Source organism: Octopus bimaculoides, chromosome 2 (genome assembly GCF_046866305.1).
Source record: "Octopus bimaculoides isolate indiv1 chromosome 2, ASM4686630v1, whole genome shotgun sequence".
Lineage (NCBI taxonomy): Eukaryota > Metazoa > Mollusca > Cephalopoda > Octopoda > Octopodidae > Octopus > Octopus bimaculoides.
Genome location: NC_142929.1, coordinates 99402959 through 99428454, shown reverse-complemented (window position 1 = coordinate 99428454; position 25496 = coordinate 99402959). Strand labels below are relative to the sequence as shown.

The window sequence follows — 25496 nt, the reverse complement described above, 5'->3', positions numbered from 1 at the left end:
ACATAGAACAAAAAACCGGAGGGAAAAGCATAAACAAAACAAGTCTTTAGTTAATTGGATACGAATCGTTTCATGGTTAAGCGAAAGAAAATTTCTCTATTCCAATCTTCAGTCCAAATATTCTGATAAATTTGAAAGAGTCTCTAAAAAAAATTCACGGTAATCTTTGGCCATGCGACACCAAAAATCAACGATAAGAAAGGCACTTACGAATTCATCGGCCAGTGAGTTTCGGCATCTTCGGCATCTCACCTCAAAGAAATCTATTCCATGTGCGTCACAAATAGTCCCGTATGAAAAAAAGTCCCGTGTGGAAGGGATTACGGTTTAACCATCTAACTTAGAGATATCAAATATAAAATATACAAGAATAAGGGCAGGGAATCGTCAATTAATAATAGAATTAATAATTAACAATTTTGCCAAGTAGTTCAGTATGAAAAAACCTTTATCGGTAAAACCATTTATCATCATAAATATACAGGGATTAGCATTGAGTTGCTTCTCTAACATACTGAAAATTTAGAAATAGCAGTCAAAGAACTACTGATTCTAAACTACAAATTTTTCTCTAAACGGATGGCGATATTTATGGCACACATAGAACAAAAAACCGGAGGGAAAAGCATAAACAAAACAAGTCTTTAGTTAATTGGATACGAATCGTTTCATGGTTAAGCGAAAGAAAATTTCTCTATTCCAGTCTTCAGTCCAAATATTCTGATAAATTTGAAAGTGTCTCTAAAAAAATTCACGGTAATCTTTGGCCATGCGACACCAGTGTGCCATAAATATCGCCATCCGTTTAGAGAAAAATTTGTAGTTTAGAATCAGTAGTTCTTTGACTGCTATTTCTAAATTTTCAGTATGTTGGAGAAGCAACTCAATGCTAATCCCTGTATATTTATGATGATATATATATATATATATATATATATATATATATATATATATATATATATATATATATATATATATATATATATATATACATATATATATATATATATATATATATATATATATATATATACATACATATAAATCTACAGCATATAAAGGGCAAATGCTCAATAAATTATTTGCCAGAGATCGCAAGTCAGTTTATCGCAGCTTCAATGCGAAAAGCTCAATTTCTGTAAAAGACACCCCTACAAAAGATCAGGTTGTGGGCTACTGGAGATCTGTATGGGAAACAAATGATGAGTTCAACAAACAAGGTGTCTGGCTAAAATAACTGAAGCAGGACTACTACCAGCGTGTCCAGCAAAAGAAATATGAAACAGGCGACGAAATACTGGAAACGGTTCTACAGAAAATGTCAAACAGGAAATCCCTAGGCCCAGACCCCATAGCAGGCTACTGGTTGAAGAATTTCACCTTTTATCGGTGAAATCTTATCCGGTTGTATGGAGAAAGTGCCAAGCATAAACAAGAGCTGCCCCAATGTTTATCCACTTCAACTACTCTCCTGATCCCGAAGAATAGCCAAACCACCCTCGCTAAAAATTACCACCCAGTAGCCTGCTACAACATCACGAACAGATTGTACACTGGGTGCCTCAATTTGTTCTTGCAGGATCATTGTGCCACCAACAACATTATAACTCCTGAGCAAGCTAGACGAAAAGTATGGGGCTGTATACAGCAGCTACTATTTAACAAAATGATCCAAGACAAAAGGACAAAACAAAACAAAAAACAGGAAAAATCGCAGAAACTTATCCGTAGAGTGGCTGGAGTACAAGAAGGCTTTTGATAGTATACCATATGGTTGGGTGATCAAGGCCTTAAGCTGGCCAAAGTCCCACAACCAATTAGTGAGTGCTATTGAGCGTCTGATTAAGATTTGGTACATCACTTTGCTCGTTAGGAATGATACGGAGCAACTTGAGCATTCACCGCCAAAAAGGAATCTTTCAGGGCGATAACTTATCGGTGTTGGTCTTCGTTCTCTCATTAAACCCACTATCATACCTGCTTAGAAAACATAGGGACCATAGAAATAGATCTAAAAATTACCTCCCATCTATTCTTTGTCGATGACCTGAAACTGTATGGGCCAAATATCAACCATCTAAAAAACAATTGGAATGAAATTTGAAGAGTCCAAATGTGTATTTTTGACAATAAAACATGGAAAAGCCGTGCACTCCTCTGAAAACCTTAGAATGAACGGTTTGACAATACAACTCCTACAGCCAAGCGACAATTATAGGTATCTTAGACAAGATGAGAATGTCAGATATGATGGACCCATAAAGGAAAGGACCAGGAACAAATACCTCAGAAGAGTAAAGAGAATATGGTCATCAGAACTCTCAGCTTACAGCAAGCATATTGCCCACGACACATTTGCAGTACCTATCCTCACGCCTACGTTTGACCTTCTGAGCTAGTCTCTACAAGAATTCAGTGAGATCGATGTTCGAACTCGCAAACTGCTCAATGTTACAGGAAACTCCATCATCAATAGAAATGCAGACAGGCTATACTTCCCACGCAAGGATGATTGTCGTGGCTTCAAATCTGTATTGATGTCATATGAAGTACGGATTGTGACACTGAAATAGCTGCAGCAGAGGAAAGAGACAAGTAACAATCTTACCCAAGTTTGTGACTATGAAATCAATAACATAATTAGGGTAGCTAATGAACTTGAGGAGAGGTATGAAATAAAAGCTGATATAGATCTCTTGCCAAAGAGCATTGATAAATTCTATTTCTCAGAAGAAGAAAATATATATAAAAAAATTATCTGTTCACTGAGAAGATAGTACATGGGTGTTTGACACGAAAAACACTGCCATAGAAGGGAGTGATCTTATCAAAAGCTTGACATAGAGTACCGACAAGTTTATGACATTACCACTGTGAAGGCTACCTCTACGCAAGAGATCCCCACCAAGTACCTACAGCATAAAAAGGCATAAAGCATTGATAGAGAACGAATGTAGGCTGTGCAAAAGCAAGACTGGAGACATCAACCATGTTATTAACAACTGTGAGAAAATGTCTTCCAGATATTATCTTCCCATGAGGCATGATGCAGTGGCCAGAACGGTCTGGAACAGGATGACAAAGAAAACAAAAATACACAGATGATGTTAACTATACTGAAACTGATGACTCAAAAGAATATTGGTGGAGCTTAAAATTAAAACAGCCACCAAGTTAAAACACAACGGGCTAGATTTTGTTGTGTGGGACCACAAACAAAAGATATGTTCTGTTGTGAAAATGAGTTGCCCTCTGGACCAATGTAGTTAGAAAAATACAAGAGAAAAAGGTCATCTATAGATCATTATTAAGGAGTTTGCAAACCCAGTACCCAAGATACACTTTCTGTTTCATCTCTAATCCTTTTTGGAGCAACAGGATACATACCAACTCGTCTGGAGCAAAGTATGGCTGAACTTCGGTTGTTGGGGGAGAAAACGCAAACCTTAATTCATACACTCAAATGATCACGACACCTAGGACTAAATATCTGCAAGACCTTCTTCAGGCTTTTCTTCACAACCTTACTCCCTAGCAAGGTTAAAATATATTCTACATTAAAAAGAGGAGGACATATGCACTTACATACATGTTGTAGAATCCAAAGAATATAAAAGCAAACAACAGGCGTCGGTCAGATTATGATGATTATATATTTGTATAAATGTGCAACGTATATGGAGAAAAGATTGGAACCTAAGTTTTCCTTCTTTTTTATCCATAAATTTATATATACATACATACATACATACATACATACATACATATGAGAGGGTGCTGACAACTTCCTGGCTTTAAGGGTGTCGCGTAAGGCCTGGCTGGATGCCCAACCTTCTGAGTTCTTTTATAAGGCTTAGAAAAAACTAAAGGACCGCTACAATAAGTGAGTGAATCTGAGAGTTGGATAAAATCATAAGTAACTGATCCTCTTGTATTTTCCTTTATCCAAAGCCCGGAACTTTTCAGCACACCCTTGTGTAATACATACGTACATACATACATACATACATACAGACAGACAGACAGACAGACAGACAGACAGACAAATAGACGTGCGCGTGTGTGAATGGGGAGACAAGTTACAAATGGTAAATGCACACATCTTCCAACGATCTTAACAATATCTTTATTTAATTCTGGGAGGAATAATAAGAAACGTTTCTTGTAGATCATGTCATTATATAAATATATATATATATATATATATATATAAATAATATTAGGCGTTATTATTTGACGTTGTTGAAAAGCTGGTCACTTTGTACCCAGAGCAGTGGCCTTTGACCTCCATAGGCAATAAAAACTGAAGACAAAATTCCTTCTGTACCCAAAACAATGCGCGCGTGCACACGCACGCACACACACACACACACACACACACACACACACATACACAGGAGTCTGTGTGTGTAGAGAAAGGTAGGAAACTCTTCATATTTTGCATCTTTCGTATTTTGACTTTACAGTTTGAATTATAGATTCTGTATTTTAATTCTATATTTCACTCTTAGCTGTTGCAATATTTCGATTGGATAAATCGAAATGTCACGTCTATTTTTCAAAAATGCATAACTTGAAAGTTTGCTTTTTGTTTTGGACTGAACATTTTTTTGTATCTAATTTTTAAAGATTCGAACCTAACTTGATTTGAAATGGACATTCGTGGATATTTTAAACGTAGTTGTGAAAATCCCTTCTCCCAGCCCTCGGGAATTCCCTTCTTCCCGCATCATTAAATGATTCGCCGCATCACTTTGAAAGCCGTGGTAAAAAAAATTGCAAAAAACCTCATCAAAGCGGAGAAAATTCAACTTGAATGGACAGCGGATTGTAGACCTCCGCCTGTGTGTTTGTGTCTGTGATTGTCCTCTAACACCGCTTGAGAACAGGTGCTAGTTTGTTTACGTCCCTGTGAATTAGCTTTTTGACAGAAGAGACCCATAGAATAAGTACCAGGCATTACATAAAAATGAGTCCTGGGGTCGCAGTCTAGTGATTGAAACAAGCAAAAGAATAAAAGTATATATATATATATATATATATATATATATATATATATATATTATTTGAACAAATCGAGCCCAGGACTTATTTATATTTAATGCCTGGTACTTATTCTATCGGTCCCTTTTGCTGAACCGCTGGACGACGGGGACGTATACAAATCAAGACTGCTTGTCTAGCCGTGTTGGGGTAGCATGAGTTTATTACAGCTCTACACAACCAATAGCAACCACTCTGTCTACTCTGTGAAAAGACATTTACAAATGAAGTGATGAAACCATCAAGGCTTCAAGAACACTTGAATAAAATGCATCCTGATGGAGCAGAAAAATAAATTTGAATTATTTTCAATCCCTTAAAAATAATTTTCGCATGAGAAAAACAATAGGAAGTTTTTTTCCCCAGTTCATCCAGTCAGTCTAGTTATGGTTTGCGCGCTTCTTATAACATATAACTTCTTACTGCGAAGTCCGGCAAACTTCACACAATAGGGGAACAGCTAATCTTGTCGGCTGTAAAAGAAGTCTTGAAAACGGTGCTACACAAGGCACCAGAGCCAATTATCAAAGGTATTCCTCTGAATAATAGCTCTGTCCAGAGGAGGGTTGATGAAATGGAAGACGTCAAAGACCAACTCTGCACAATTCTGAAGAAAACACAAATGAGCTTGCAGTTGGACGAGTCCACTCTGCCAGGCAAACTGCTCTTTGACAGACTATTGGAAACTAATACCAAGGGTGAATCCATTTTCAATGTGGTCAAGAGCTTTATTGACAAAAAGGACATCCCACTGAATAATATTGTAGCCTGTGCAAATGATGGTGCACAATCGATGACCATTTGTCATCGCGGCTTCCTCAGTTATCTCAAAGTCAGTCTGCGTGATTCATCGACAACAACTTGTTGCACGAAACCTCAATGGTCGTCTTCACGATTCCCTAAACACGGTAATCGCTGCCGTGAATGAAATCATGCTCTGAACTCTCGCCTGTTTCAGCAGCTTTGTTTTGAAAACGACGAAGACTTTCAAAACCTGCTGTTCCACACAGAGGTGAGGTGGTTATCATGGAGAAAACACTGCCATAGAATCGCTTTTATGCTTTGTTTGATTCAGTAACGGAGTTCTTTGATATCGCCGTCCCAGAACTTAGTGTGAGGCTTAAAAGTATAAAGAAAGATATTGCATACTTATTTGACTTACTCGCTAAATTCAATGAAGTGAATAAGCAGTTGGAAGGAGATGGTGTTAATCTCATCCAAGTTAAGTCAACCATCTCAACATTTCAAGCGAAACTTGTTATGCATTAGTGCAATATTGGACGCAGGGAGTTTTTCCAGTTTCCTTGCTTGTCTGGTTTTGAAAAGGAGGGAAAACAGGCAGACGAGAATCTGCTTGTCTTTTGCTCTCACCTCACTGAACTGCACGAAGATATGGAGCGTCGATTTCATGATCTGTTTGCTCTTCAAGTTCCTGACTGGATTCTCAACCCCTTCATTGACATCGGTGAAGAAGAGAGTGGAGAATTAGGAGAGGAGCTGATAACTCTTCAAAATGATATTGAATTGAAGCCTCAACTCCGCAAGTGCTATCAAGAATTTTGGCTTCGAAAGGCTATACGTGTCCGCTATCCGGAGCTTTGGAAGAAAGTCAAATTGCTTTTCATTGCCTTTCCAACATCTTATTTGTTTGAGTGAGGATTCAGTGCGGTCACTCGCCTTCTTACGAAGCAGCGGTGTAAGCTCCGATTTACGGAGCATGGTGATCTCAGGCTTATTGTTAGCACAATTCATCCTTCTCATTGAACCCCCCCCCCCTAAAAGCCTACCTGGATGGGCTGTTTTAGTGGTATACTATCTTTCATCTCTTTTCTTTTGCTATGAACACCGTAGCAACATACACTTTTTTAGTGCACGAACTTTGTGACATTTAAACGAACACACTCTTGTTATTGGTGCGAAATTCCTTTCGCACAGGACTCATAACGTTGCCTTTTTTTTTATACATTCTTTTGTCGCATGTATTTCTTTTCTTTTGTGGGAGACCATTAACACTACTGCACTACTAGTAATCAAGACCTGCACTTGCAACCACTTATTGACCACTGTATTTTGTGATTTCTATTTCATGTAAAGTTGTGCATAGTATTTAGAGGTCATAAATTACATGCTAACTCTATGGAAACTACGTTTCCGGACAGCATACTACTGACACTTGCTCTCAGTATGTATGCATATTTTGTTCTTAATTTTTCAATCTTTTGTATTACAATGTTGCTTCCCTTTTTTACCCTGACGCCTTATTGGCTTCCACGGGATAATATGGCGATGTATCAAAGCGAGTTAACTACCTTCCTTCACATATTGTTTGCATTTACGAAGTGGAAAGCTCTGTTTACCGAAACATTATCGCTGCGCATGTGTGCAGCACTTTGCTGAACGTTGCCGCTAAAGGTTCTTTTGCGAAACTGAGAGGCGACAAGATCTGTTTCTGCTGTACCTCGAAGAGGGAAGAACTGCGACTGAAGTGTGAATAATGTTGAACCAACAGAAGATCACGGAAACCTTTGTTCAACAGCCAAATGCTTTGAAACACCTTTCTCTCTCACATTCCTGAAGGAAAATATTTCTTCTCTGTGGAAATTCAATTAATTCACTGTAAGTTCTGTATTATGATATTTCAACCGAGATCACCATATATTCTCTGCTTACACCAAAATGCCTTTCTTTGACACACTTAGCCATATCTGCTACACTTCCAATGTTTGTTATTTGTATATATAATTTATGACTAAAATTGTTGTTCAAGCGAGTCGATGATTTAATTTTACGCCTAACAAAGACGCTTTGTTACACCCAAAGCCTTCTCGTTCTGATACAATTAAAACCTTTAAAAAACACACATGCCACTACACTGCTGTATGCGTTGTAAATTTGTGTATTATTTTATCGAGTAAGAATATGAAGGTTTCTCTTTTGACAGTGGACTGGGAGACGCTATGAATTTATTATAATATTATTATAGTATTGTATACAAAATTATATAATATTATCTTTATTTCTTTATTGCCCACAAGAGGGCTAAACATAGAGGGGACAAACAAAGGGATTAAGTCGATTACATCGACTCCAGTGCGTAACTAGTACTTATTTAATCGACCCTGAAAGGATGAAAGGCAAAGTCGACCTCGGTGGAATGTGTACTCAGAATGTAACGGTATACAAAATACTGCTAAGCATTTCGCCCGGCTATTAAATATCAAATGATTCATAATATATATAAATTAGAAAAATATAAAATATTTATTTATACATAAAAATAGGTGTGGGGGTGCTGAGGGCATTATGTAGCCATGTGGCTCAAAAAGTATGAGAACCTCAGGCTTAAACCTAAGGTCATTCATAACCGATAGGGGTCCATTTCAATATATATCGTTTGTTTATTGTTTGTTTTGGTCGACTCTGGTACTTACTATGTTTTGTAAAGCCTGGGTGGTACTTACTCCATTTTGCCGAACCTCTCAGTTACGGGGACATAAACACACCAACACCAGTTGTGCAAACAGCTACACAAACACACTCATATACGACGGGCTTCTTTCAGTTTCTGTCTACAAAATCTACTCACAAGGTTTTGGTTAGCGAGAGGATAAAGTAGAGGACACTTGTCCAAGGCGCCAAGCAGTGGAACTGAACCCGGAACCCTGTAGTTGGGAATCAAACTTCGTACCACATAGCCAAGCCTGCGCCTGTGTGTGTGTGTGTGTGTGTGTGTGTGTGTGTGTGTGTATTAAGATTCGTCCAGCGAATGAGGAGGGTACTAATCAAATATATTACTGGTAATTAAATAGCCAAAAGATAAAGACTGTTCGCATGACCGTTAAGGTGTAGAAATATATAATCAATTGAATTGACTTACTTTCTTTTATTCGATACGAGAGAAATGTAACGCAAAACTAAGTCTCAGTCGGATTTGAACTCGGATCATAATGGAATAAAACTAAGCAAGAGGCACCTGATCTAAGGTTCTACTATGACTACTAGTCCACGATCTAATAAATAGTGAAACAACAAAATAACTTTTATCGTTGTATCACTTAGTAACGATAACTCCTTAGGGAACTCATCTTTCTTCAAGCTATTTTACTAAGTGAAGTGAACAGTTACACAAAGAAGCGAGCCTGCGACCAAACACATCTCACAGCGTTTATCAGAAGCAAATAAATATTGCCAAAACTAAACTATCCGGAAGTGTGAGAAGCTCCTTTTCAGCGATTTTGTGGTCGATATTTTTCTTTGTTTTCATTTTAGTACTTTCATTATATTTTTGATGCTTTTGTTTTTCTGTCACCATTTGTGTGATTCTACATCCACACGCACACATAGACACAGTTGTGTGTGTGTACATACATACATATATATATACATACGCACACATAAGCGTACACCTACAATATTGTCTGTACATATATACGTACACAATATTTTGTTCGTACATTTACAAGTACATACGCAAATATGTTTGTTTTTCTCCTCCATGTTTGTGTATCTGTGTCGGTGGGAGGTAAAGTCTGTCTGTGTGTGTCCTTCTCACATCAACTTTGTTTCACCACCGCCTCCATCACTACTACTACTACCACCACTACCACTGCTGTTATTACTACTACTATTGCTGCTGCTGCTTCTTCGAGCTCCCGACTCCCCGGTTTCCTCATTGATCGCTGTCGACGAAGTGGAAGGAGGTGGTAGCCTAACAGACAGGAAGGGAGGTAACCAGTCAGTTGCAGACAATAAACCACACACACACACATGTACGCACGAACATATAAACATACGCGCACACACACACACACATAAGTACGGACACATACACACAAACTCACCGTGACATTGTATCAAACAAAGAACTGTTAACATACACACACAGTTGTACTGAAACACGCAAACGCACAGTCTCTTTATAAAATGGTATTTGCATTGATTCTCAAACATACAGAATCGTTGACGCACACAAACACACACATACCAAAATGACACGCGTGTATACACACACACATACACACATTTATTAATGCACATTTTCACACACGAGCTCAAATACATACAAAATTGCAAGTATATATATATACACATACACAGTAATTAGGAAATAGAGAAACGCACTCTTTTTAACGCATACATGCTTGCTTGTGAGTAACTTGACAGCTATACATACAGAAGCAATATTTTTTTTACAGCACTTAGGCTTACATAGAAATAGTTTGACGTCTCATTCACTGTCATTGTTTTGCATACATAAACATAGATATACACACGAGATAGATATATACACAGGCAGCTGCTAAATATATCAAGCAGGCACACACATACTCAAATACATAAACACATACATTTGTGTATAGATATATGTATGCGTCTGTAAACTTACGTTAATATAAACTATACATAAACTTATACCATACACATACAGATATATATCTATTCATACTGAATGTAATGTATTTCACACGCACACACATTTTCTCGTTTGCATTTCTAAATACAATCCAGAGGATGTGTGTGTGTGTATATATATATATAGAAAGAGAGAACGGAACAGAGACAAAGAAATAGACAGAAAGAAAAGAGACACACAGACAAATACATTGAACGTTAAAAATTTGACACAACTTACACAGATATATACATGACTACTGATATAGACATACGCACAGTAGCTACATATAGATACATTGAGTCAGTCTCTCATACATCAACATACTACATATACACACTTTCTCAACCACACTTCAACGCACACAAGCATATACACGAAATCTGATACAGACACTGAAAGCACTAATACACAATCTTAAACACAGTCTCATGCAAGTAGTGATATAAATACACACACAGATATCTGAATCTTTACATACAATGTATTTTCCTTTACATATACCTACACACACACACACGCGCGCGCACACATGCAAAGTCTCGTACAAAGACTCAGTCTCTCACCACAAAGACAGTCTCCTTCCCTCGCTCAATCATTCTCAGTCACATACATAGCCACACACTAAGACTTTTTCACAAACACACATACATCCAATCATAGCACTTAGACACAATCATACAGTACTAGACAGCCCCAACCAATCCCTCTCTCACCACACATACATAAAAATTACATGTGTGTGTGTATACCTGGTCTTTTCTATAACAAAAGCCGGCAGAGATGAGACAAAGAGTATAGGGCTCACTAATTTTGATAACAATAGCCGGTTGATAATGTTACCAGTATTTAGGTTTCACTATATATCGTATATGTTTCTGTGTGTCTATAATAATTCTGATGCAAAATCTTAATAAACTGACATTGTTAAAGTCGCTCAATACATACACACACACACACGCGCGCGCGAGCGTAACGCAAATAAAAACACACCTTGAACAAGTAACGAGTGAGAAAGCTGCACGGTGCTGCGGCGAACCCACGTGTAGTTGGTTGGGAAGTGGATACCGACTGCAAAACTAGAAAGGGTAGTAGAGAGAGAGAAGACTGTCAATAACACTACCTACCTCCCACCACCACCACACATTCTCTTCTGTTTATTTTTTGGCTATGGTTTTTTCTCTTACTTTTTTTTTCTACTTTCTTTGTGAGGGAGGACAAAGCAAACTCCCATTTCCACTCATCGTCATCACCATCATCAACACTAACAAGGCCGACAACACCAACTGTCAACTTTCATCGCAACCACTACAGTCAACATCTAGTAACTGAAAGCCTCAAGGGGAGATAGATAGAGAGATACATAGACAGATAGACAGATAGATAGATAGATAGTGAGAGACAAACAGACAAAGAGAGAAAACCTCTACGTGGTTGCTTGACCTACTAGAAATAGCAGCCAAATCACTGCAGCTCTTAGCCTGATTTAAGAAAAAAAAAATAATAAAAGGGATACATATTAACAAATGTAGTGTTAGACAAGTTGGCCTTTCACGAAAGGTCTGATGAACCAAGAATGACCTGGAACTAAACAATAACTACAACATCCAATAATACCACCACCGCTACCGCTAATAAAATCACTCCCACCCGCTCTAACATTGTTATATAGCACCTCGTCTACGACTGCGACGACGACGACTACGACTACTACTACTACTACTACTACCATCACCATCATCATCATCTACTGCCCAAACACTTTGTTGATAAACTTCTTTGGTACCGCCTCCCACAGCATCACTATTGTCAACATTTGTAGTTTAACTTCTATTATATATCATCACCACCACCACCATTACTATTATTAACCATCATCATTGTCATTAGCATAATTCAGAATGTTTTCTTGCTAAGTTGAAACAAAGCAAGACAAAAGAAAGATGGAAAAAGTGCGATGGAATCAGTAAGATCAACATCTATATGATCAATATAAAAGATCACCATGATCGACAACAGATATATTACTAAATGACGTTGTTAAAGTTAAAATAATATTAGGATTTGCTACTATACACTCACATACACTCAGAGGTAGGACTGATTTAAAAATTACACGTCCACAACACGCATACGTACATAAACACGACTGTAAGCTGATTGAAGCACTAACAACGTACACGGTGCTACAAAAAGCACACACTCATAGAACAGTCGACAATCACATATTCACTCTACAGTCTAATTAATGCACAGACTTTTATTCACGTACATAAACAATCCACACTCATAAACAAACTGTGTAATGAACTAATACAAGCACAAACTCCCACTCAACCATTCACTCACATCATTACTCACTCATTTCCCTTACTCCCCCACTCATTTCATCACGTACTCTCTCGCATTTAGCCGTGCGCGCACACACAAATTCACTATCATACATCCCTCACACTTTTTCTCATTCTTTCCCCCCCCCCCCTTCTTTCACTCACCCTGAACACACAGACTAGCAGAGAAAGAGATAGAGAGAGAGAGAGAGAGAGAAAGAAACAGTCACATACGCACAGATTCACGTACGCATTTGTAGCTCAACTGCACTCAGACTGGCGGTCTTTCAAGCAAAACTTCCATCACTCACACACAGACACACTAAACAGACACATAACACATACGCGCGCACTCACTCTTGCACTCCCGCCAACTCACTCACTGACGCACAGACACATACATCCACATATCCGTTTTCAAACAGTTTTAGTAATGTGGAAAGAAAGAAGCAGCCTTAGTGGCATCATACTCATCATATCATCATCGTATCTTCATCATCTAATTTATTTAGTGTCACCAAATGTCTGAGAGGAGAGAAGTACATCTCAATCGTCATCGTTATCAACTGGCCCCTTATGTCGGCAAAAGGAGAACTTACTATTCTATATATATTACCAGAGAGAAAAAAATATCCCCAAAGTGGACGAGAGATATTGCTTAGTCTGCCTTAGAAGCAAAAACATATGAACGATAGTTTCTTCCCTGGCACACTTGAATACCAGGTCAGTCTATTTAGTAAGATTTTTTTCTTTGCCACCACTTTTGTTTTCTTTTTGTTTTCTCTTTGTTTTCCGATTTTCCTTACATTCGTCGGGGTTTTTTTTTGTTCTTTAAAAAATATTTTAAATATACTGTTTCAAACCATAAGTCAAATCTCAAATCTCACGAAAAAAAAAAAAAAAAAATAGTAACAAGTATATATAATTTAACTTATAAATAAAATAATTATAATTTTTAATTAATTTGCCACTTTGTCATTTTACAATCAATCAGATTGAATAAAATATCCAATCATTCTAATTTATATATCTTTTAGCCCATTGCAAGTTTTGGACGGTATATTCATCATTGTCCCTTTAATGTTTATATTATATTTGTGCTTGATTTGAAATTATTATTGTTGCTAATGATTTTGAGATTTGTTACTCTGGTCATTTTCTGTTTAAGTAGACCCAGTTATTTGTGTTGTGTTAGGGGTAGCCTGTATGTTCTTTGTATTTCTCTTGCTAACTTTTCTTTGTCTGATCGTATCTATAGTGTAATGCTCTGTATACATACGTGCTGGTGTATTTGTTTATTTTTCAATTTTTTTTGTATTATTATTATTTTGATTTAAATCGGCGCCCTGCTTTAAGCCGGAACAGTTACTATTAATAATATTAGAAACGGTTTTTTTTGTTTTGGCATTGTTACCATTTTATTATTAATGTTGGTTAAATGTCTATGGTGTTGAACCGCATCAACAAAAGAAAATGCAAATACTTCATGATACTAAATTGAACTTCAGCCAGATGCTACCGGGAAGATAGAACCGATGTGAATACCAGTTGTGTGGTGTATTCGAAACAATCGACTATATTCTAACAAAGATTTGCCCTCGTCTTGTATTTTCTGGCAATATGAATTAGTTGGCGGAGTTGAACACATTTTATCATATATTTATATATATCATTAAGACAAAGACAAAACTCAGACACAATTTCTACAAAAGCACATACACAAAGGGACAAACATACAGAGATTAACTATCACTGTCCAAACCACACAGATGTATCGTATACTAATATTAAATGCACCATGCTGTTTAGTGACGGAAAACACGCGCGCCAATCTGCGAAGTTATATTCGAAATCTGTTTACAAATTATATTCATGTTTTATGTATATAACGCAAATTTTAATGACAGTGAAATTTTATACACTCCTAAATTTTATAAATATACGTTTATTCTTGTTTTTAAGCAAACTGTTTATAAATCTTTGAAAAAAAAAAGCGAAGAAAAATAGATATTTTCAAATTCATTGTTACAATACGTTCATAAAATACATACATACACACACATTAGTATGTATATGACAAATTTAACAGGCACATGGTGTCGAATGTAATTCATTGTTATACATGTATAGTGTTTATAAATATAGATCTCCTATACATACCACATATATATATATATATATATATATATATATATGCACACATACACATTTTTGTTATGGACTGTAACTTGGATCTGTATTTTATCGAGCTCGAATCTAACGTTGATTGCTGCATTAGTGTAAAAGAGTGGAACCAAGTGTCAGCAAATCATGTTTGCCAGACAAGAACAAACTTAGACAAACGACTCGTTTTCTTTGTTCTTCCTCGTCTGCGTGTTACAAACTGCTTTTCCTTCCTCTTTACTTTTACTATCATTAGACTTTGCATTGGTGCCTTATCTCATGTGGCAAAGCATCTATGTAGCTATCTGTCTACCTACTTTATGTATCTTCATATTTGTATCTATTTAACACTCATCTGCCTGTTGCTATCTCCCTCTCTATGTCTTCCCCTTTTGTCTCTTCATCTATCTCTCTCTCTCTCTCCCTCGTGTGTGTGTGTATAATGTTACGATGTCAGACGCATTTTTTTAAAAAGCTGCTAGCAAAGCAAGATTACTGTTTATTTGTTGGTGATATATGTCAAAAGTAGACTTCTATATATAGTTCCAACATATTTTCTAATCTCACAAATACCCAACACACATTTAACAATTTTCAGATTTTCAATTCCTTTGCGTTTATATGATTTGAAAAGACATAATATAGATACAATATATATTTTATCCATTGAGAAATTATAAGCCCAATCACAAGGTATTCTCTGCTGTACCATGCTCTCTCTTTCTTTCTGTCTCTGTCTCTCTCTCTCCACACACACGCGCACACACAGTGCTAACGCACGAAACTCTCGGACCTTGCGTCACTGTTGCTTCTGCTAAATATTAATAAAAATATACATATACTCATATTTTGACTTCTATTTTTCCTGTTTGCACCAAACATACCTATATATATTGTTCTAGAATTTTTGTTGATTGGGTGGGAAAATGTTTGTAAATGTGCTCCAGGAGGATAAGAAAATGTAAGTAATGTATCCTTTTTATCAAACTTAAATTTAGTTTTTCAAAACATATTTTGAACTAGGATTGTTTACATATTACTATGCAATGTTAGAGCTTTATCTCCTTCTAGTAAACATTATCAGAACTTAAATGTTATTCATTGGTTCCAAGGATCTTTGGATTTGTGTATTCTGCTTTTATCTTGTTAGGCTTTTTATGATTATTATTATTATTATTATACTTCAAACTGTTTTTCAACTTGGTTATTTTCTCTCGCTGGCCTATCTGTCTAGCTATCTACTATATAGAACTAACATTTCCTTCACTATATTCAACATGCTTTATACAGGCGCATCAAACTACTTAGTTACAATACATAACGCGTTCAACCTCATACACTGCTCACGCACGTGTTTCCGTCGTGATTTATTTTATATTACACAGACTGCACTGTTTGGCAGAGAGGGCAAGGTTGAGTCATTTTGATTCGTATCCCAGTTTATTACTATGAATACGAATTTTTCTTGCTGCAATCACTCAGATGAATACGATCCAAATTTTAGCTCCCATCTTATTATTCTAAGTGCATCCATCATACATATTAATGAGTGAGCTGTATAAATTCTGACGAAAATGACTGATAGAATCAAAATACAAACTCAATGAATATCTCTAACGACTTTATTATAACCATGCAAGATTATTTTAAAGGCAGTTATGGAAACATCTCCCCCACACCCAAGAAAGTTGTATATATGTAAGTCAAATGAGTGAAACAAGTAAAAGGGTATGAAGGAACGATTTTCATCCATGGATGTGTATTCATTCTCCTAGTCTACTTCATTTCAGAGTTATATTTTAATTGTATCCCCGCTTTAAATTTTATGTTTCGTGTTTCTTGAAAAGTTATGATTGTAGCTGCTCCACTGTTTTCTGTAAATTAGTGAGTTTAGAAACAAAACAAAACAAGAAAATCTTTTTTTTTATAAACTGACGGTCGTGTCATGTATTTTACAATATATTGTATACGTGTGTGTTGATATAAACCTTTCAGCGTTCTGCGGGTAGCTATAGATATATTTGCATGCTGTAAACATGGGCAACGGGTATTGGCTTACTAATGTCATGTCATGTCGGCTCCGATTTTTTTAAGCTAATTTTCACATTTAGGGTATTCTCTGTTTGTAGAGATGCTTTCTGTTGCAACTGCACATGGTCATGCTGTTTTTACACAGATGGGATTATACTGGCTGATAAAGGCATGTAATGTAGTTATATTACAACATAACATGCACTAGTCAATGCGTTGTATAACGTCTCTCTCTATATATATATATATACACACACATGTACACTCACACGATGTTATGGTGTCTATAAATCAACTCAAATGCGATTGCTTATTTGAATACAAGTAAAAATTAGGATAGACATTCATCATATATTAATGAGTATGTGTGTGTGTATAAATATAATATATATGTACATGGAACAGAATCAATCTCGCCGGTCTCGGAGGGTGGTACTGTTGCCACAGAGCCTAGCTCTGTGAAAAAGAATTTACATGAATCATCAAAAGAATACTAGGTATTGATGTTGAGTAAAGTATATATGTTTTGATATAGTCTAAAATATTGTTATCGGAATTTCATAGCTGGATTATTTGAGACAATCCATGGATGATGAGATAAGATGCTTCACTTAGAAAGGGACCGCCATACATACATACATACATACATAAACACACACACACACACACACACACACACACACACACACACATCGTCATTAGTACTCATGCTGGGGTACTGCTATGAAAGGTTTAATAGATGACACCAACTCCTGTACTTATTTTCAGGCATGCTTCTTATTCTATCGGATATTTACTGGCGAACTGCTAGGTTACAAAATAGTACCTGTTTTCAAGTTGTAAGATGCAAACTTAAACCACGCACACACTTGGTCTCGACAAATTTGAAGAAAGCAGCGTAGCTGGCCTCAACACCAGCCGAACACTCGATCGAGTCTGGTAACCTGCATCTCATGCTAAAACTGCCCACCTATGGACCACATCCATTTCTCGTTACGATGTGTACTGATGGAGCACTCTCTGACCCACCGTATAAACTCTGATGTGTTCCAGGTTTCGGTTTTGTCCCCCATATTCCTCATGCTGTATATATATATATATATATATATATATATATATATATATATATATATATATATATATATTATAGTATATAACGACCGACAGGCATGCCGTTACCTCAAACAACGCCCAGTTCAACGCAGGCTGTGCATCTCCCTCTCTAACCTTTTACACCCAAGCATCATCCGCATGTAAACATAGACCTCTCATGCCAAATCTCCATTGACTTCATGTACAAAGACCTCAAAAATATGCCAATTTTTGCCTCTTCGAAAATATATCAGTGCACATACCAAGAAAACGGTAAATTTTTATCGTAACACCCGTTTCACTTTCACGGTGTCATGTTTTTCCTGTGGTTTTCGACATGTTTTGAACGAATCTAACAAACAGAACCGTCGGAAATGACTCATTCTTTAGGTTAACGACTCCCTTCTGAGTGAGATAGATGTAATAGTGAAAATTACCGAAACCATCTCACCGCACACTCTTGAACATGCTTTAAATGTGAGGCTCTCACTCTGACAGGATCTCAAATGGTGAACGTGCATCCTCAACGTCAAAGCAGCATCTCAGGCTGCCATTTCCTTTGAAGAGCCCCATAATACTTCATTAATGCCCCAACCGTCAACAATTAATCACTCTCATGTAAACTCAGGTGTGGCTAACAGTGGAGAGCTTATCCTACATCAGGGTGGTGCTGCTGCAGCCCACACAAGTCTTGGGCTGCGCTGAAGGAAAAGCCATTCAACTGATATGCATGAAGTCACTTTTTCACCCACACGTACGTGATGTTTGGACTCTCCTTTGCGGAGCTAGTTGGTTGCTTTCCTACCACCCCCACTAAGGTATTCCCTATTCACTCGCCTCTCCTCCTTCCGCCACTCATATTGTCCCTCTTTCAGATCCCGTAGTAGTTACTACAACCCTTCCTACTCCAAACTTCGGTCCTTTAGATTCTTCATTTGTACATGCTCCTCCGGCAGTTGTCAGTTTGCCATCATAGCATCCATCTCACCGGTATTGGAGGGTATGCGAAGGCCATAGGCACATCTTCATCCAGACTAATCATATATGTGTGTAAATTTCTTCAAAACAGATATAAACAGCTATCCACACCTTGCATATTGCAACATGCAGTAAATTATCATGTGTGCCATTTGCTTGATCAGCGCTGTCCAGAGCTACACACACTCTCTCTCTTTCTCTCTCCACACACGTTCACACTCGCACACACACACATTTGAACACTGCAAATTATAAACCGTTTCCTTCAGACCGTCCAAAATTTATATGCATATTTATTTCGAGTCTCGCATACTTGCGCGCGCGCACACCTATGTATATATGTATATACACGTGTTTAGGTAACACAACAAGAATAGTGCTTGAAATATTTGCATACGGAAGTGGGAGATGCATTTTAAAAATATCATAGTGAAGATATTACAACACAGCGGCCGTGACTGGGCGGTTACACTAATTAGTATGTCGTGCTATGAGTATAGAAGTCTTGCACATTGCGGCTAGTATATTTAGATAGCGAGATATCTCAGGATATGCGCTTGTAATCGGCATTTGTCGCTTGTGGCAAACAGATTAAATACCTTTAAAATATAGCAAGTCAGTCTCTAAACTTTAGGCATATTGACAGAAATATTTAGTTTGGGCTACATAAAAGCTGTCACTCGACGTGTGTATGTTGAATTTTGTCGAATCAGTCTCTTGCTCCTCAAATTCGCCTGCAAATTGTGCATCAAAATAAGATATTAATCTCTACCATGACATTGAGAACTCTTTTCCGTCAGTTTACTAAACGGGTGTGTGTGTGTTGTTTCTATTTACAGATAGATATAACTTGCTATCTGTCATATCACAGTATTTGTTTCTTTTTTCTTTTATATTTCGTTTTGGCGTCTGTTCATTGGTTTATACTGGACATAACTGTCGTTATTATTATCTATATTCGACAAGTTAAGACTGTTGATATATTGGTGTAAATGTATCCAGTCTGTTACCAGAGTATCTAGGTGTAGATATTGTTTGCGCGCACACGAGCACGAACGCGCGCAAATACACAACTCTGTCGTGTGAAAGTGTAACCAGACATACCGCCATGATGCTAATGCACATGTGGGAATAATGTCTTCCAGTATATACTTTTGTTTATATCCGTGTCGTTAAGCCCCAGATCAGATCTGATTGAGCTGTTCTGTAGTAGTCGTTCTACCCGTGACTACTTATTATGGATTTTAGCTTTGTACAGAAAAACCAGGTGGAGAACATCGATGTATGTGTCTCATTCCATACGATTCTGGGAATGAGGTTGGGTAATCTGAGATATTTGGCTGCTATTTCTAGCAAGTCGAGCTATCACTAAACTATGTATCTTCGTTGGTGCGCTCCTTCTATCTATTTGTTTGCGTGTATGCATATTTATTTGGAAGTGTATTTATGTTTGTGTGCATGTTTCTTTATATATGGCTGTGAAAGTATCTGTAATCTTATGGCATATACGAGTATGTATGTCGGTTTCTTGTATTTTATTGTTTGTGTCACATGTGCGTGCATATAGTCATGCATGTGCTTGAATGTTCATTTTGGTGAAGACATATGTATACGTGTGTGTATAGAGTGTGAATACATATACTTCTCTTTTGTGTTATTGCTTTCTATTTGTGTCGCGTGTACATATATAAGCATGTGTGTGTTTGTGTACGAATATACACATACATCTGCACGCTTCCATATGTGCTTGCTTGTTTGCGTTTGAATGTTCATGTATATAAATACACGTGTGTGTGTGTTTGTGTACTATCATAGAGTGTTTGCATCGTGTGTGCATTATTATATATACATGCGTGTGTGCACACACTCGTGTATGTGTATGTATGACTCGTTTGCATGTTCATATATGTATTTGTGTGTGTATGTGACTGCTGCTTCTGTGTAGCTTTACATCTGCCCTTCCGCCTCGCGTGCGCGCGTGCGTGGTGGTGACTTCATCATCGTCTGTCAGGTTGCCTTTGTTTCCATGCTGCACCGAAGATAAGCACGATGTGGTGTTGTTGTTACTGAGCTGTAAATGCACTGCTAGTAGTGCACAAGCAGTGCATAACAGCTCCATAAATTAAAGCCTGCTGACGTAAACATCAATAACAGTTGTTACACATTTAAATAAAACGAGGAAAACAAAATATTCTATAAATCTATGTGAATTAATTATTAACTTCTGGATAAAACCAACAAATGTATAAGCGAGGATGATAGTGTTGTGAATAGAATTTTGTGATGTTCATGCCTTTGTAAATGAAAAGTGGAAGGCTTCAATTCTGTATAGATACCAGCTTTTTTACTCGACCTACCGGTAGATTTCCTTTCTCTTTCTAGAGCAGTTTAGTGAATTGGTCGAGAGCCTTTAATGGGGCTGCTCGACCTGCCGGAAATAGCAGCCGAACTTTCAATCACTTTTTTTTTTTATATAGAAAGAAAAGATATTCAATAATGTCTGAAAAGATGAGATTATAATGGTTAGATTGCTTTGATCGTAAACCTGCTCTTGCCGAAATGACCTGGGGCTAAAATAAACTATGGGGTGAATGGATATTATTATTAAGGTGGCTAGCTGGCCGAATCGTTAGTACGTCGGGCAAAATGCTTAGCGTCATTTTGTCCGTTTTTAGATTCTAAGTTCAAATTCCAACGAAGTCGACCTTGTCTTTTATCCTCTCGGGGTCGATCAATGAGTACCAGTTGAGCACTGGGGTCGATGTAATCGACTTACTTCCCTTTCCCGAAATTGTTGGCTTTGTGTCAGAATTTGAAATCGTTATTATTGTTGATGTTATTGTTATTAAGGCGGCGAGCTGGCAGAATCGTTAGCATGCCGGGCAAAAATGCTTAACGGCATTTCGTTCGCCTGAGTTCAAAAGCTGCCGAGGTCGATTTTGTCTCATCCTACAAATAACTACTAGTTGATCTCTGGAGTCAATAATCGACTAACCTACTTCCCCCAAAATTTCAGGTCTTGTGCCCTTTTTGTAGAAAGGATTATTATTATTATTATTATGTAGTCGTCGTCATCGTAGTAGTAGCAGTGGTGATTTTCATATTCCCTTTCTATACGAGGAGTGGATATGAATTAGACACGATATATTACAGGTACTAGTCATATATTTGGGAAGGAGAATGACATTCTTATTAGATAGAGCATCCTGGTTATTACACACGCACAAATGTATAAACACACGTGTGTGTAGAACTTCATATTAGCTATATAAAAACTATATTTCTTTGTTATGCATGAACACACGACACCTTCACATATTAATGTGCGTATGGGTGTGTTTAACTTTATGCAAAGTGCATAAGTAGTATGTATGTGTATGTATTTATTATATACAATACGCATATGTGTAATATGTAGACCTCAGGTAGCTAGCGGTATTTTAAGAAGAGGCAGAGAGAGATGTTGAGAGACAGGCAAGAGATGATTCATCATCATCATCATCGGCAGCAGCAGCAGCATAATAGATGTATTTCCTTGTTTCACTTCCAAAAATCGATATGTCTAGCCACTTTGCTATATCGGCGTATCTTTGTATTTATACGATATGATGTCACTGGATTATATTATATGTATGCATGTGTGTATGTGTGTGTATTATACACTTCTTTACTGATGACAGTCACTAAGATTATAGTCACGCTGGAACACCGTGGCGAAAAGGTGTTAGTTACTTATATCGATGTGCCGATCCTACTATTTATTTCAGGTTGATATTTTATCGATCATGATTTATCGAACCGCTCTTTTCTGTGACTTAAAAAGAGCACAAATAAACAACAACCGTTTTTAGGCCAATTATAACCATAACATTATGATAAAATACACCCGATTCATACAGTTTAAAAAATAGTTGGTGATAGGAAGAGCACTGCTATAATAAGCTACGCCAAAACCTAAGAGGGCATATATCTACAAAGTTATTCGGTTTTTCTTTGTGTTAGGTACATTAATACTATACCGAGTTTACGAGATGCAGTGAGGCCTTTGTCAAAGTTATGAGACGAGGTGAGGCCTTCGTCAGTGTGAGGGAAGAACGAGCGGAAAATTGCGCATGAGTGTGCATCTATTCGACAGGATTACCTTTACACATACAAACACACACACACACACACACACACAAACAAACAAATGACGAAGGATCGAGACTTCTGTCAGTTTGCTTGTGCTTCAGAAGATACGTCAAGCGAACTAAAATCGTGACCGTCCATGCATTCAGGCATGTCCTCTAAATCCCTTCTCAGCCAAGAGATCCTGGTCTTGCGGACTCGTGGGTGCCAGTGCCATGTTTAAAGCACCCTGTACACTCTGTAAAGTGATTGGCGTTAGGAAGGGCATCCAGTCGTAAAAACCGTGCCAAAACAGACAAACGGAGCTCGGGCAGCACTCCAGCTGGCCAGCTCCTGTCTAACCGATGTTAAATGACGGTGCTGATATGTGTGTGTGTGTGTATTATATTTTATTCTTTTACTTGTTTCAGTCATTCAACTGCGGCCATGCTGGAGCACCGCCTTAAAGGGTTTTAGACGAAGAAATCGACTCCAGGACTTAGTCTTTGTAAGCCTAGTACTTATTCTCGGTCTCTTTTGCCGAACCGCTAAGTTACGGGACATAAAGACCACTATTGGTTGTCAAGTGATGACGGGGGGACAGACACAAGGCACTCACATAAATACACACACACACACATATATATATATATACGATGGGCTTCTTTCGGTTTCCGTCTACCAAATCCTTTCACAATGCTTTGGTCGGCCTGGGGCGATAGTAGAATATATTTGCCCAAGATGCCCACGCAGTGGGACTGAACCCGGAACCCTGTGGATGAAAAGCAAGCTTCTTAGCAAACAGCCACTTTTGCGTCTGCGCCTATGTATGTGTATATTATATATATGTGTGTGTGTATTATAGGGGAGAATTCACAAAAGAACAAAACAAAAGACGAAGACAGGTGGTGTGGACAACAAACAGATGTATTAGTTTAATGCTCGGGAAGTGAAAAAGTCTTTAACTTTTCGAGCCTACGCTCTTCCATTATATATATATATATATATCCGATCAGAAAGTTACCATTGGTTTCGCGCCTATTATGCTCTCAGCATATCGGTGATAACCCTCTTACTCCCTGCTCATAATTCCTGCAGGTGCTGACCAATCTCACTGGTGTAAGAAGGCCTGCAAAAGTTAAGGACATTATATCTTCCTCCAGACGCAACATCTACAGGAATGATATGCGCAAAGGGTTTAGAGTTGTGACATTCTAGGAAAGAATATTTTGTATACATAGCAATGACTTCGAAATTTCGGCTTGCTCAGCGTCAAATTTTGGTTTACTTGTTCTTTTTTTTTTCTGAATTTGTATAGTTTTTATGGTTCTTTTATTAGGTGGAGTAAAGTAAATGAGACACTAGGTGTGACAGATAACCAGCAAAAGTTGTGTACACAACAACTTATCCTATCTCACTACATTATACCAAATGCTCCATTTACCAAAAGGAGAACCCTGCCAAAAAGTATATAAAGTTCAAAAGAATGGAAGTCAACTTTGTGAAAATTAATATTGAACAATCCTTCAGTGTTATGCTGTTTATATACATCCAAAAACACACTAAAGCCTTTTGATTGGATTTGGTAGAGGGAAACTGAAAGAAGCCTGCCGTATATGTATATATATATATATATATATATATATATATATATATCTGAGTGTGTGTCTTCGTGTCTATGTTTTTTCCCTATAACCGCTTCACAACTGCTGCTGGTCTATTTACGTCCCCATAACATAGTGGTTCGGCAAAGACACTGATGGAATAAGTACCAGGCTTAGGGCTCAATTCGTTCGGCTAAAATTCTACAAGACACTACCCCAGCATGGTTGCAGTCTTATGATTGAAACAAGTATTAGATAAAACGCACGTGCACACACAAAACAAACCACGCATATAACAAAAGAAGTAGGCCTCGATATTACAAGAAATGAGGATGAAATTTATTAAATGGAACAAGCATGGGGCACTAACATTCGGAACTCCCAAGTTTCTCGGTTTATTCGATCCAGCTGCTTTGCAAAGTGAGGAGCGATAACGCGAATCGGATAAATCGTCGAGAAACTTGATACATTGCTTGTGTCCTTATGCTTACAAGGGGTTGACAAGCACCTCCACTTAGCTAACCCTGCATCCAGAGACGTGTTTCTGAGTCTTTGCTCGTCATCAGTCTGGAGTAGCCTGCCAGTTGGAGATGCCTGTCAGGTCAGTTACAACTATGGTCATTGTTTATTTATGAGCTGCAAAACAAAGACGTCTTCAACCCAGTAGGTGATTTGCAGCAGTCTTACGACCAATCTATAAATGTCTCCTCTCTGTTAAATGCATTGCAGAATCATAACAACTGCCACTGTGTACGA

The 25496-nt window shown here is 37.6% G+C and overlaps 1 protein-coding gene across 1 annotated transcript in view; it reads left to right on the top strand.

The window, feature by feature from the left end:
* The first annotated feature begins 13184 nt into the window (after positions 1-13184).
* The window catches only part of LOC106871564 (protein brain tumor), an 87691-nt gene continuing 75379 nt past the window's right edge, over positions 13185-25496 (top strand). Inside the window, exon 1 of the mRNA XM_014918070.3 lies at positions 13185-13488. Within this exon, the coding sequence (XP_014773556.1) occupies positions 13450-13488 (39 nt within the window). The 5' untranslated portion in view covers positions 13185-13449. The remainder of the gene's footprint in view (positions 13489-25496) is intronic.